This window comes from Aquarana catesbeiana, linkage group LG04, assembly GCF_042186555.1.
Source record: "Aquarana catesbeiana isolate 2022-GZ linkage group LG04, ASM4218655v1, whole genome shotgun sequence".
NCBI lineage: Eukaryota > Metazoa > Chordata > Amphibia > Anura > Ranidae > Aquarana > Aquarana catesbeiana.
Window position 1 is genome coordinate 240,459,232 of NC_133327.1, and position 13,771 is coordinate 240,473,002.

At 41.3% G+C, this 13,771-nt stretch overlaps 1 protein-coding gene across 1 annotated transcript in view; it reads right to left on the reverse strand.

The window, feature by feature from the left end:
* Positions 1 to 203: 203 nt before the first annotated feature.
* Positions 204 to 13,771, reverse strand: part of MCCC1 (methylcrotonyl-CoA carboxylase subunit 1) — an 85,114-nt gene continuing 71,546 nt past the window's right edge. The window contains exons 15-19 of the mRNA XM_073626291.1: positions 12,926 to 12,975; positions 12,317 to 12,454; positions 6,521 to 6,628; positions 3,229 to 3,300; positions 204 to 420 (exon numbers count right to left, since the gene is read on the reverse strand). Of these exons, the coding sequence (XP_073482392.1) occupies positions 310 to 420; positions 3,229 to 3,300; positions 6,521 to 6,628; positions 12,317 to 12,454; positions 12,926 to 12,975 (479 nt within the window). The 3' untranslated portion in view covers positions 204 to 309. The remainder of the gene's footprint in view (positions 421 to 3,228; positions 3,301 to 6,520; positions 6,629 to 12,316; positions 12,455 to 12,925; positions 12,976 to 13,771) is intronic.

Sequence of the window (13,771 nt, forward strand, 5' to 3'; positions counted from 1 at the left end):
GGTTCAGCACGGGCAGAGAGTTACCATCTCACAAGTTTTCTGGCAAAATGAACAAGTATTTTTTTTGCACTTATCAAACAGATATAACAAAATGCTTTCCATGGCATCTTTAAACACATGAAAAGGGAGCGAATAAAGAGTTCATTGTTAGGGTTTACATACAATTTTTAACAGCATCTTGAAATTAAAGACAGAAAGCAAGGTCAGTATTCATATCAATATTATTTATTGTGTAAAATAGCGGACAAATGGGAACAATATACAAATATTTCTTGTAATAACACAAGAATAAAATTCTAAGAAACATGGTCACTCTGACTCTTCTTCAAACTCGACAAGTGGAGCATGTCGGCTGGCTTGTACACCTTCTCTGAAGTGAACCTTTTTGATGGTGCCTGCTTTGGGTGCTCGTATTGTGTGCTATAAGAAAACAGATGGTAATTCAAGATTTATTAGAAAACATTACTTTTAAGAGGTGAATATCAAGACAGATTACTTTTCATAATCTGCCTGGAGTTCAAAGTTGCAAGGCCTGCTTTTTAAGTGTGCCCTCTCCACCTTTTGAAAAGTTGTGTAGCACCCTCTAGTGTGCAACTAGTGTAGGTAAATTTATTTTGGTATGAATCGTGGTAACTGTGAGAGTCTGTAATTAGGTCGGGTTACTGCAGGTCAGGCTGGATGGCTCTACAGGGCGGGTCTCTGGTACCTCCCCCTGGATCTTTAAGCTTGGAGAAGCTTCTGAAAGTTAGTGGGCAGAGGTCAGGAGGAGCTGATCTGCTTACTTGAGAGAATCTGGCCAATCTCCAGGCAGAGGGCCTAGCAGGGTGGCTGGGTGAGCCCTTAAAGTGAAACTATAGGCAAAACTTTTTTTTTAAATTTTGGATAGAGTAAGGGAGGGATATAACCCCTGTTGGGAGATTTCCCTTCATTTCCTGTCCACAGCCAAACAGGAAGTGAGAGCAAATCCCTGCATATTAAGGGAATTTCCTGGGAACCCCCAGGTCAACCAGAACTAGTATCCCCATTGGAAGATTTCCTCTCTGTTACTTTTCTGGGGACAACCCAAAATTTGGGATATTTTTTTTACATTCAATGATAATGGTAAACAGGACAAATAGAGAGGGGGAATCTCCTCAACAGGGGCACAGACAGCAATAAACACTGGGAAGCCTTTTAATCCCTCTGTTGGCTCTGTCTCCAGGCTGGAGCTGAGGAAAGGAAGGAGAGGAAGCCTGAGCCTTTGGCCATCCGGGCTGGCATGGGAAGATCTGATCAGTTGGAAGCCTGAACAGGAATCTTGCCCAGTGCAGCGGGGAGCAAAGAACAGCGTGAGTACCTCAGCACACCTGGGGCCATACAAGGGGAGAGACTGCCAGATGTAGCATACTTTCCAAGGACAGCTGTGCCCTGAATCTCGATCCCTTGTCCTGGGGAATTCAGAGCAGCCATATTGGCCAGGCAGCCAGGTGGGCTGGTAGTATCTGTGAATGTCAGAACTGGGTGAAGGTTTACAGTGGAAGCAAGATACTTCTGCATACAGTTTTCAACTTTGTGCTAATTCTTTGAAGGGGACTGAGAGCTCCTGGTCCGTAAGGGATCTTGTCTCTGATTCATAGAGACTGCATTTATTCCGGAGGGAGTACAGCCCAAAATCTTGATTTTTGTGCATAGGGAAGATAGTTATACTCATCTGATGTTTCTTCAAGTAAAGTTTGGCATCCCATAATCCCTTTACCCTATCCAAGTTGTTTCCCCAATAAAACAAAAAAGCCCATGGACTGATTACTTATGTCTGGATGCAAGTTGGAAATGCGTGTTGCATGGCTGTGCAGAAATAGGGGGAATCAAGATATCCAGCGCCCTGCGGGGGTAGCGCTACAGTTGTATAATACTGTAACAAAACAAAAAAAAAAAAACTTGGGGGGGGGGGAGAGACAGTTAGATAATATACTTACCATGCTCTGGCTACCATAGTGCAGGAGGTGACTGCACCATCCTGCTGGCGAGATCCCATAGAATGCGAAGTAGTTCAAATTTTGTGAGAAGATGCTTGCAGCACATTGCGGGTTTGTCTTCTTAGGCTTCACGTACACTTGGCCTACATTTACCACGGCCACGGGAAAAACACGGCAAAATCGCATCGCGATTTTACTGCGTTTCGTGTTTTCCCGTGGCCGGCAGTCAAAATATTCCTATCCTGAGAGGGAGGTCGAAGCTCACCTAGCTGCAGCAGCTCCCTAACTCTGCTAAATGAAGTTGAGTTTGGGAGCTTTGGCAAAAAGACGCCAAAAGCTCCTAAACTCAAGTTTAGGAGCTGCTAGTGTACATGAAGCCTTAGAGAGATTTGGGCTATTAAACATCCCCTAGATTTCAGCAGAAAGATGACTTCACGCTCAACAAGGCGCAGTGGGCAAAAGCCGATGGAAAAGCGAATGTGTTATCCAACCTTTTGTCTTTTATGGGACTCTTTTGTAAGTTTTATACTGCGTTTTCAGCAAGGGAGAGGGAGACACCTTTAAATAGGAGGCCTTGCAATTTAGGTGCAAGGTCTGCTTTAAAGCGCATCTCAGGAAAAAAAAAAAAAAAAAAAAAAAAAACATTTGGTACATTTCTGGATTACATGCACATTTTCTATGATTTTCCCCTTTGAAACACACTACAAGTATATGAAATTAATACTTAGTATGGCCATATATACTATATCCTCCTAGGCATGTGGTGTCAGCCCTGCCTGCCTACCCAATTTCAAATGCACTACAAAAAACACAGACCTCTCTTTACCACCTCCTCTCTCCATTTCCATACCCCCTCCTTGTCCACTTACAGACAGCATAGGAAGTCTTCAGCTCAAAAGACTTGTGGCAAACTCAACAGGTATTTTGTGCACTAATCTAATAAACAAAACTCTTTTAAATGGTATATTTAGCAGATAACAAGGGAGCAAATAAGAGGCATGAACTGTTAGGGTTTACATACAGTTCAATATGCTTGAAACAAACGGTATAGTATACATGACAAAAATACTGCTAACAGTACTTTGAAAAGGTTTTATATCTGAAATATAAAGATTTCCAAAGAACCAACGTAAAAAAAATACACTCTGAGGTTTTGGCGCTGTCACAATACTTACAGACATGAAGTTATTTCTGCCACTCCCGATGACAACAGCCACGCTAGGCAACCATTGTCTATAGGCACAATCATTCAATTCTATGCATGAAGACTTACCTCCATTTTCATAGCAATCATGACCATCAGTGGATCTCCAGCTTCTACTTTATCTCCAACTTTTACAAACACCTATAAACAACCCATGAATAATAGTTAGACAGTAAAACAGCTAGCTGGGTTATTTACTAATTAATGGTTGGGTATTTTAACAGGTTATTGCACATAATTAGGAAACATAAAATCTCAAGGTAAAAAAAAATACCCTTTAGTGCAATATGAAATGTTTGCATCTAAAATTGACTCAGATGGCATATCATTCCAACTATAGGTCTCTAATTTTAACCCTGCCACTCATGTCCTGCAGCCGACTCTCTAGCAAGCTAAATACCTATAGTTTCTTATTTTTCTTTTGGATGGCCCTGAATTTGAGCCTGGTTTTGGTTCATCGCCATCTCACGACAAACATTAGAGATTAAAGGGGTTGTAAAGGTTGTTTTTTTTTTTTTTTTTTTTTTTAAATAACAAACATGTTATACTTACCTCCTCTGTGCAAGGGTTTTGCACAGAGTGGCTCCGATCCTCCTCTTCTGGGGTCCCCCAGCTCCTGGCACCTTCCCGCATCGAGTGCTCCCTCAGAGACCCGCATTCCAAGGGGACACTCCTGTGGGCGCGCTCCAGAGTCCTGCTGCTGCGTCCATTGACAAAGACAGCAGGACTCCCGTGTCACTGGATTTGACTGACAGCGGGAGCCAATGGCTGCTACTGCTGCTATCAATCTATCCAATAAAGAAACCTGAGACATCGGCTGGAGCTGGTGTGCTTGTTCCCGTTGCTGGAAAGATCGGGGTGAGGTAAGTAAAAGGGGGCTCTGGGGGGCTGCTGCACTACAGAAGGCTTTTCACCTTAATCCACAGAATGCATTAAGGTGAAAAACAGGGTTTGCAACCCCTTTAAAGTGGAACTATAGGCAAAACTTCCCCCCCATTTTGGATTAGAGAAAGGGAGGGTTATAACCCCTGCTGGTATATTTTTTGCCATGGGGAGATTTATCTTCACTTCCTGTCCCATAACAGGAAATGAGAGGAAATCACAGGATTTCACACAATGTAAACAACACAGCCGGCTTTCACTTTTGCACCAAAAGGAAGCTTCCTGATTTCAGCCAGTACCAGGGTATATTAGTGCCAATGTCCTCCAGTACCAGAAATAGTGTCATCCACCTCTCTACTGTATATTACCATCTACTATACTGTCTCCAATCTGACCTGTATATTAACTCCTTCATCCTCCCACTGTATGTGACCTGTACATGAACTCTTTAACCTCCTGATCCGTCTGTGTATGACCTATAAATGTAAGGATTCTAGTACACCATTACTAAGCTCCATGTTTTAACCTTTTCATTACCAGCATTTTTGTTAAAGTGTAACTTCACTCTCTTAAATCAATATTGCCTATTTTTAATCCTTATGCTGCTAACATTATTAAATAGATAAGTATATCAAATTCACTTGTTTTAAACTTGATTTTATATTTATTTAGTTCCTTCCTGGTTTCGATGCCTAGGCAAATTATGTCAACCATCCCAGGAGTCTTCAGGAGGGGTTTTCTCAGCTTCTCAGCACACCCTCCTGCCTGCATGCCTGCGCTAAGGGCAGATGGGTTCCAGGAAGTAACTTCTACATGAATCATCTGCCCTTACTCAAAATGGCCATTGGCAGAAAAGCTAGCGGCTTGCCTTTCAATGTGATTTCTCAGCAAAAAAAAAAACAAAAAACACACACACAACAGGTGACATGGATGGATGGACGAGTTTGCTTTGAATAACAAAAATTCGTTAAAAAACCTTTTTGGTCTGTGGTGCTCAGATGCAGTGGAGTTCCACTGCAATTAAAAAAAAAAATATATATATCCGATCACCTTGGGCGTTCCAGAAAGAGGTCTTTTTTGGGGGGGGGGGGGGGGGGTCATACAGTCCTGACATTTTTATTTTCTTTGTTTTATGACAGAATGGAATACATGTTTTTTCTTTTATACAATAACTCAGTGGTTTATAAATACCACCAAGCGAAAGCATTGTCTTAAAAGAAAAGAAAACCTAATATTCATTTGGGCACTATACTACATGACAGAGTAGTTTGTTAAAAAAAAAAATCACAGTGCTGTAAACTGTAAAATGGCCAGGACGGGAAGTCTCAAAGTGGTTAAATATATTCATTAACAGCCACTAAGGATTCACATTCATTTTGTGTGCATCAAATGCAAACCCAGATATTATATTGTTAAATAGTGGTGGTAGTGATGACATCATGGATGTGCTGCACATAGCCTGTGCAGAGAAAAGAGTTGTGGGAGGGCCCAGCAGACTCCACCCACTACAGGCTGCCTGCAGAAAACTACAGAAGAGGGAGGAGATAAGACCTGTCACCCTGCACAAGGAGAGAGATCGGCACTGACTGGTCTTGATAAAGGAAGTTTCTACACAGAGGCAAAGTTTCATACTGGTTTACTGCACCGATCTGGAAGAAATACACGCCTTGTTAACACAGACAATGTTTGTCATTTAAGCATGGCTGTAATGTATCCTGTATAGCCTTCACAGGTCACAGAATAATTTTACTTTGTATGAATGTATGTGCAGCCCCATACAATGATTATGCTTCATTGCACATACAGGGGTCCATTCACAAAGCAGTATTTTACCGCATCCGAGTATGTGGTAAGAGGCTGCATAGAGTTTTTCAAAAAGTTTTTTAGCATTCACACACAAAAAAAAAAAAAAAACGCTGCTAAAAATACCACAGGCTGTCACTAGCTGGTTGTTAAGGAGCGGCGGCCACCAGCATCCTTAACAACCAGTAACTTGTCCTTGTCCTGAAAGTAAAAAAAAAACAATTGCTGGCAATTAAAAAAAACAAAAAACAAAACCACAGAACAAAAAAAAACCCAGTGTGGAAGTAAAGGCTATGACCAGTCTGCTTAAAAAGTCTTCTCCCCCTCCTCATACCTATGTGGCTTACTATTTGTAAAAGATCTGTGTAAATACTTTTTCTTGTAAATCAGCTTTGGTGTGATCACGTGATCAAGAAGCTGCAGCTCCCCTGCATCAGAGCGCTTGAAAACAGGGCAGCAATGCCACCTGCCAATTTCCATTGCGCCCCCCAAATCCCATTGGTTGTGCTCCCTCCCACCTCCTGCAGCAGCTGCACATCTCAATCATGTAACCAGACCAAAGCAAAAAAATAAATAAAATAAGAAAAAAAAAAAAAAAAAAAAGGGGGGGGGGGGGAGGCATTTACACGGATCTCAAAACTTTAAAAACACACAAAAAAATGCTAAAGTTCATTACCTTTTCTATCGTTCCAGTCATGGGTGCTACAGCCCCTCCTTGACTTCCTGAGGTGCTTACTTCAGAGAGAAATTTGGGAACAGGAATACCCAACTGAACACTGTCCTCCTGCAGCAAGAAGACATGGATAGTGTCAGATACAGTAGATGAGCGTGAGATATACTGTAGTAGTCACTTACAAAAATGTCTGTAATACAGAATAGCAATATACATAGCTACTGTGATAATAGAAAAATGTACTTTTGAGTAACCCTAGCCTAACTGGACAAAGATTACTCAAAATGTTGAAATTGCTCATCGTTTTCTTTGCTCACTTAAAGCCCAAGTTTAGTCAAACTTAAAAAAATCTAAATGTGTAAACAATAGCGCTGCGCTATAAATATAAATTCAGATAACAGAAAAGAAAAAGTACAAAATGTATGAACGGCATATACTAGTCAAAAAACAACATAGAAATTTACCCCATCAATCTCAGACTAGTAATGTCCATAGATCTCAGTGTCACTATGAAAAATGTCCAGTAAAGTCAATCAAGCAAGGTAATATAAGAGCTTCCGTGCAAACCGCCACCAGGAAAGCCCCCAAGGGTGTATGCTCACCTTACCAATGGACCCCAATAAATGGAGCAACAGAAGCCTTATGTTATAAAACAATAGCTGCAGGTAAACACTTCAATGAGTTTGGCTGTTAGCAATAACCGCTCCGCTCAAAAAAAGAAAAAACAGCCTCATAGTGCAGACTATATTAAAAACATGGCTTTATTCAAACTATAACTGCACTCACATGTAAGAAGCAAATAATAAGCTCATCACAAGTACTGAGCCTTCACCTCCCCTCAGGTCTCTCTGCTTGAAGTACAGTCAAACCATGCCAAAGGAAAGAGTAACAGTAGCCGGAAAAGCATCAAACTAAACTCTCTCACCTGAGTGTCTCTCAGATGAGAGAGTGTTTGGTTTGGGGAGGGATGGGTTAGAGGCACAAACCGGGCATTAATCTCAAAACCCCCCCCATACAGTATAGTACTGAGGCTATTGGGCACCAAATGAAACTCCTTTTTTATGGGTATGGGGTTATAGCCAACCTGGTGGTAGGTGATAAAAGCAGAAAGGGATATTGGGGTGGTGGCAGGTCTAGTTATAAGTGGTGAGAACAAGGATGTTCAGTGTGGTGGTGGCATGCACAGTGGTAGGTAGCAGATAGTGTGCACAAGGGTAGTTGGGTCTGTTCACCAGCAGTCAAGTGAATTGAGGGTGGAACTGGCAGGCCCAGTCAAAGGGAGCAACTGCAGCTATTTACATGATAGAGCTCAGAGGGCACAGGCTGTATATGGCTACTGTGAGCAGTGTTCAGTGCCAGAATCAACATGTGAGAAATGCACAAAGGAACTGTAGATGCTGTGCAGGGGATGCAGGAAGCACGATAGGCACCAGGTTCCGCAGGTGGTGAACAGAGGAGGCAAGATCCTGAGTTAATGTGCAGGACAGTCAGGACGAAGGGATGGGATTGGACCATAAGGTGGAAGACAAAGGAAGCAAGAGAGCTCTGGAGTCAGGTAAAAGTGCTTAGAAAGGACTTGTCATTACATTATTGAAGATCATTAGGTAGGGTAAAAATTACAATAGCCCTAAACATACTCCACAGCAATATATAGAAAATATAAAACAATATCCATTAGGTTTCTGCCCTAGAGGTGCTTACACCTCACACACTGGTAACATTTACAATATAAACTTACATGCTATACATATACATAAACACTAAGTTCTGACATATTTTGCAGTCTGCAGAGAATACTCAGCAAATCACATCAGTCTCTGCTGCCCTAGAGAAACTGACATTCTAATGTCCCAACCTTAGTTAGAACTATTATTTCAGTTCTGTGTGCACATGAGCATGGGGTGTGACAGAATAATCTCTGCAGCTTCTGCACAGGGAGATCACTGAGCTTGCGGTAGTTTGAGATATATACAGGTAAAAGCCAGTAAATTAGAATATTTTGAAAAACTTGATTTATTTCAGTAATTGCATTCAAAAGGTGTAACTTGTACATTATATTTATTCATTGCACACAGACTGATGCATTCAAATGTTTATTTCATTTAATTTTGATGATTTGAAGTGGCAACAAATGAAAATCCAAAATTCCGTGTGTCACAAAATTAGAATATTACTTAAGGCTAATACAAAAAAGGGATTTTTTAGAAATGTTGGCCAACTGAAAAGTATGAAAATGAAAAATATGAGCATGTACAATACTCAATACTTGGTTGGAGCTCCTTTTGCCTCAATTACTGCATTAATGCGGCGTGGCATGGAGTCGATGAGTTTCTGGCACTGCTCAGGTGTTATGAGAGCCCAGGTTGCTCTGATAGTGGCCTTCAACTCTTCTGCGTTGTTGGGTCTGGCATTCTGCATCTTCCTTTTCACAATACCCCACAGATTTTCTATGGGGCTAAGGTCAGGGGAGTTGGCTGGCCAATTTAGAACAGAAATACCATGGTCCGTAAACCAGGCACGGGTAGATTTTGCGCTGTGTGCAGGCGCCAAGTCCTGTTGGAACCTGAAATCTCCATCTCCATAGAGCAGGTCAGCAGCAGGAAGCATGAAGTGCTCTAAAACTTGCTGGTAGACGGCTGCGTTGACCCTGGATCTCAGGAAACAGAGTGGACCGACACCAGCAGATGACATGGCACCCCAAACCATCACTGATGGTGGAAACTTTACACTAGACTTCAGGCAACGTGGATCCTGTGCCTCTCCTGTCTTCCTCCAGACTCTGGGACCTCGATTTCCAAAGGAAATGCAAAATTTGCTTTCGTCAGAAAACATGACTTTGGACCACTCAGCAGCAGTCCAGCTCTTTTTTTCCTTAGCCCAGGTGAGACGGTTTTCGCGCTGTTTCTTGGTCAACAGTGGCTTGACACGAGGTATGCGGCAGTTGAAACCCATGTCTTTCAAGCGTCTCTTGGTGGTGGATCTTGAAGCACTGACTCCAGCAGCTGTCCACTCCTTGTGAATCTCCCCCACATTTTTGAATGGGTTTTTTTTCACAATCTTGACTAGGGCGCGGTGATCCCTATCGCTTGTACACTTTTTCTGACCACAGTTTTTCCTTCCCTTTGCCTCTCTATTAATGTGTTTGGACACAGAGCTCTGAGAACAGCCAGCCTCTTCAGCAATAACCTTTTGTGTCTTTCCCTCCTTGTGCAATGTGTCGATGGTCGCCTTTTGGACAGCTGTCAAATCTGAAGTCTTCCCCATGTTTGTGTAGGCTTCAGAACTGGACTGAGAGACCATTTAAAGCCCTTTGCAGGTGTTTTGAGTTAATCAGCTGATTAGTTTGTGGCACCAGGTGTCTTCAAAATTTAACCCTTACACAATATTCTAATTTTGTGACACACGGAATTTTGGATTTTCATTTGTTGCCACTTCAAATCATCAAAATTAAATGAAATAAACATTTGAATGCATCAATCTGTGTGCAATGAATAAATATAATGTACAAGTTACACCTTTTGAATGCAATTACTGAAATAAATCAAGTTTTTCAAAATATTCTAATTTACTGGCTTTTACCTGTATATATATATATATATATATATATATATATATATATATATATATATATATATACACACACACACACACACACATATATATATATATATATATACACACATACATACATATACACACATATACACACACAGTTGTGCTCATAAGTTTACATACCCTGGCAGAATTTATGATTTCTTGGCCATTTTTCAGAGAATATGGATGACAACACAAACATTTTTCACTCATGGTTAGTGTTTGGCTGAAGCCATTTATTATCAATCAACTGTGTTTACTCTTTTTAAATCATAAATGGCAACAGAAACTACCCAAATGATCCTGATCAAAAGTTTACATACCCTGGTGATTTTGGCCTGATGACATGCACACAAGATGACACAAAGGGGTTTGAATGGCTATTAAAAAGGTAACCATTCTCACCTGTGATCTGTTTGCTTGTAATTAGTGTGTGTGTATAAAAGGTCAATGAGTTTCTAGACTCCTGACAGACCCTTGCATCTTTCATCCAGTACTGCGCTGACGTTTTTGGATTCTGAGTCATGGGAAAAGCAAAAGAATTGTCAAAGGATCTGCGGGAAAAGGTCGTTGAACTGTATAAAACAGGAAAGGGAAATAAGATATCCAAGGAATTGAGAATGCCAATCAGCAGTGTTCAATCTCTAATCAAGAAGTGGAAAATGAGGGGTTCTGTTGAAAACAAACCACGGTCAGGTAGACCAATAAAAATTTCAGCCACAACTGCCAGGAAAATTGTTCGGGATGGAAAGAAAAACCCACAAATAACTTCAGGTGAAATACAGGACTCTCTGAAAACATGTGGTGTAGCCGTTTCAAGATGCACAATAAGGAGGCACACTTGAAGAAAGATGGGCTGCATGGTCGAATCGCCAGAAGAAAGCCATTACTATGCAAATGCCACAAAGTATCCCACTTAGAATATGCCAAACAGCACAGAGACAAGCCTCAAACCTTCTGGGACAAAGTCATTTGGAGTGACCAAAATTTCGCTTTTTGGCCACAACCATAAAACGCTACATTTGGAGAGGAGTCAACAAGGCCTATGATGAAAGGTACGGAGGTGGATTGCTGATATTTTGGGGATGTGTGAGCTACAAAAAGGCACAGGAAATTTGGTCAAAATTGCTGGCAAGATGAATGCAGTATGTTATAAAAAAATACTGGAGGAACATTTGCATTCATCAACCAGGAAGCTGCGCATGGGACATACTTGGACATTCCAACATGACAATGATCCAAAACACAAGGCCAAGTCGATCTGTCATTGGCTACAGCAGAATAAAGTGAAGGTTCTGGAATGGCCATCTCAGTCTCCTGACTTCAATATCATTGAGTCAGTCTGGGGAGATCTCAAACGTGCAGTTCATGCAAGACAGCCCAAGAATTTACAGGAACTGGAGGCTTTTTGCCAAGAGGAATGGGCAGCTTTACCATCTGAGAAGATAAAGAGCCTCATCCAAAAATACCACAAAAGACTTCAAGCTGTCATTGATGTTAAAGGGGACAATACAAGGTATTAAGAACTGGGGTATGTAAACTTTTGATCACGGTCATTTGGGTAGTTTCTGTTGTAATTATGATTTAAAAAGAGTAAACACAGGTGATCGATAATAAATGGCTTCAGCCAAAAACTCACCACAAGTGAAAGAAAATTTGTGTAATGCTGCGTACACACGACCGGTTTTGCCGTCGGAATAAACTCCGAAGGTTTCTCCGACGGAACTCCAACGGAATTCCATTCAAGCGGTCTTGCCTACACACGGTCAACCCAAAGTCCGACCTTCCAGAACGCGGTGACATACAACACTTACGACTGGACTAGAAAAAGGAAGTTCAATAGGCAGTAGCCAATAGCTTCCGTCTCGTACTTGCTTCAGAGCATGCGTCATTTTTGGTCCGTCGGAACAGCATACAGACGATCGGTTTTCCTGGAATTGGGTCCATCGGAAATATTTAGAATATGTTCCATTTCTAGGTCTGTCAGAATTTTCGAAAAAGAAAGTCCGATGAGGCCTACACACGATCGGAATAGATGATGAAAAGCTTCCGTCGGACATTCCGCTCGTGTGTACGCGGCTTTATTCATATTCTCTGAAAAATGGTCAAGAATTCATAAATTCTTGCCAGGGTATGTAAACTTATGAGCACAAGTGTATATATTCATCAATTCAATGTTGAAATGCAGATATACTACTGTGTTACCATTGAGAAGAGATGGATAGTGTTATCAATGATAATAAGCTTGGATTTACAAAGTGTGCCATCCACAGAGCATCTTAGGAATGTCATGCCACCTTCATTCAGAAGTTCTCCTGAAACTTTCAGCACTTTATCTTGAACCTGAAACATAAAAAAAAAAATGCCCAGAAACTGAAATCTTCTTTTGTCTAAAACTAGCCAATAATGTAAATATCTAGCTTGCCAGGCAGGTGCTCAGACAAACCAGCTCACTTTTTCCCTATATCTATCAGTTACATGGTTTACAGTTGCCTATTACAGTTGTGCACCTGATTATAATGATCTGATGATGAGTATTCAATACCTATTTCTGTTTTCAATGGTTATCCATCTACGGCATACAATAATCTTACTATCAATTCTAATGAAACCGTTTTGAACTGCCTAGTATGGCTTCAACCATTTCCTAATTACTTGCTAAGAAACTGAGTTTACAAGCAGTTCAAATATATAATCGTAACAAGATATTTTATCTTAATTTTGTTGTCTGTGAGCTTGCAAAAAAGTGTAATATCTCCAAGCCACAATTGACTACTCCTCAGTACACGTAACTTAGTACATGCTCCCAGTTACCTGCATGTCAAATGATCCATCATGGTTGTAATTAATTTTCAAGTCCACTTCTGTTAAAAAAAAAAAAAAAATGTTACTAAATGATTGACAACACACAAGCAATATACTTAAAAAGTATGGTTTTCTTTTTTTTAAGAATCATACTTAAGTGGATGTAGCATCAGTCCAATACTGCACCTGTCCCCCGCCGGCCCCAACAGTGAGAACCGAGTGATCTCAGTGCTCCCTGAGCAGAGAGCTGGTGACTATCAGTCACCGATCTTTGTTCTGCCGCCCCCCTCGCTCACTGGACTGCTGGGCTGTGGAGGGAGCGGGAGCGGCCGGCTCATGGTCTCAGCGGCTCGCTGAGAGGCTGAGTCGGGTGCCAGTCCAGGCATGTGGGTGGATCCAGACTGCATTGTTGCGATCTTGCCCAAGCCTGGACTGGCTCTGTGACATCAGCAGACAGTGGGCTTCAGCCCGCTGTCTGCTGAAAACAGGTAACAGGAGTGCAGAACGAACCACACTCCTGTGAGCCACAGGAGAAGTAAAGCCAAAATGAGCTTTGGCTGTACTTTTCCTTTAACAGTAAAATTTTGCCTGAACAAAGATGACAAAATTACTGAAAGAAAGATCTGTTTTTACTAGATAAAAGGAAAAAAGGGCACGGCTTCCACGGGATACACTTGGTGATAAGAAAGCAAGTCAATACATCTACACTATGATAAACTAAGTCAGTTTCTTATATTAGTAAATATAAAATATTGTGTAAATACTGTATTAGATATACGGATATAAAGAAATGTAATAGCCATTTGACATATGTGGCTTAAAAATTACATTTCGTGCCTAGTAGCACTGGGTTCC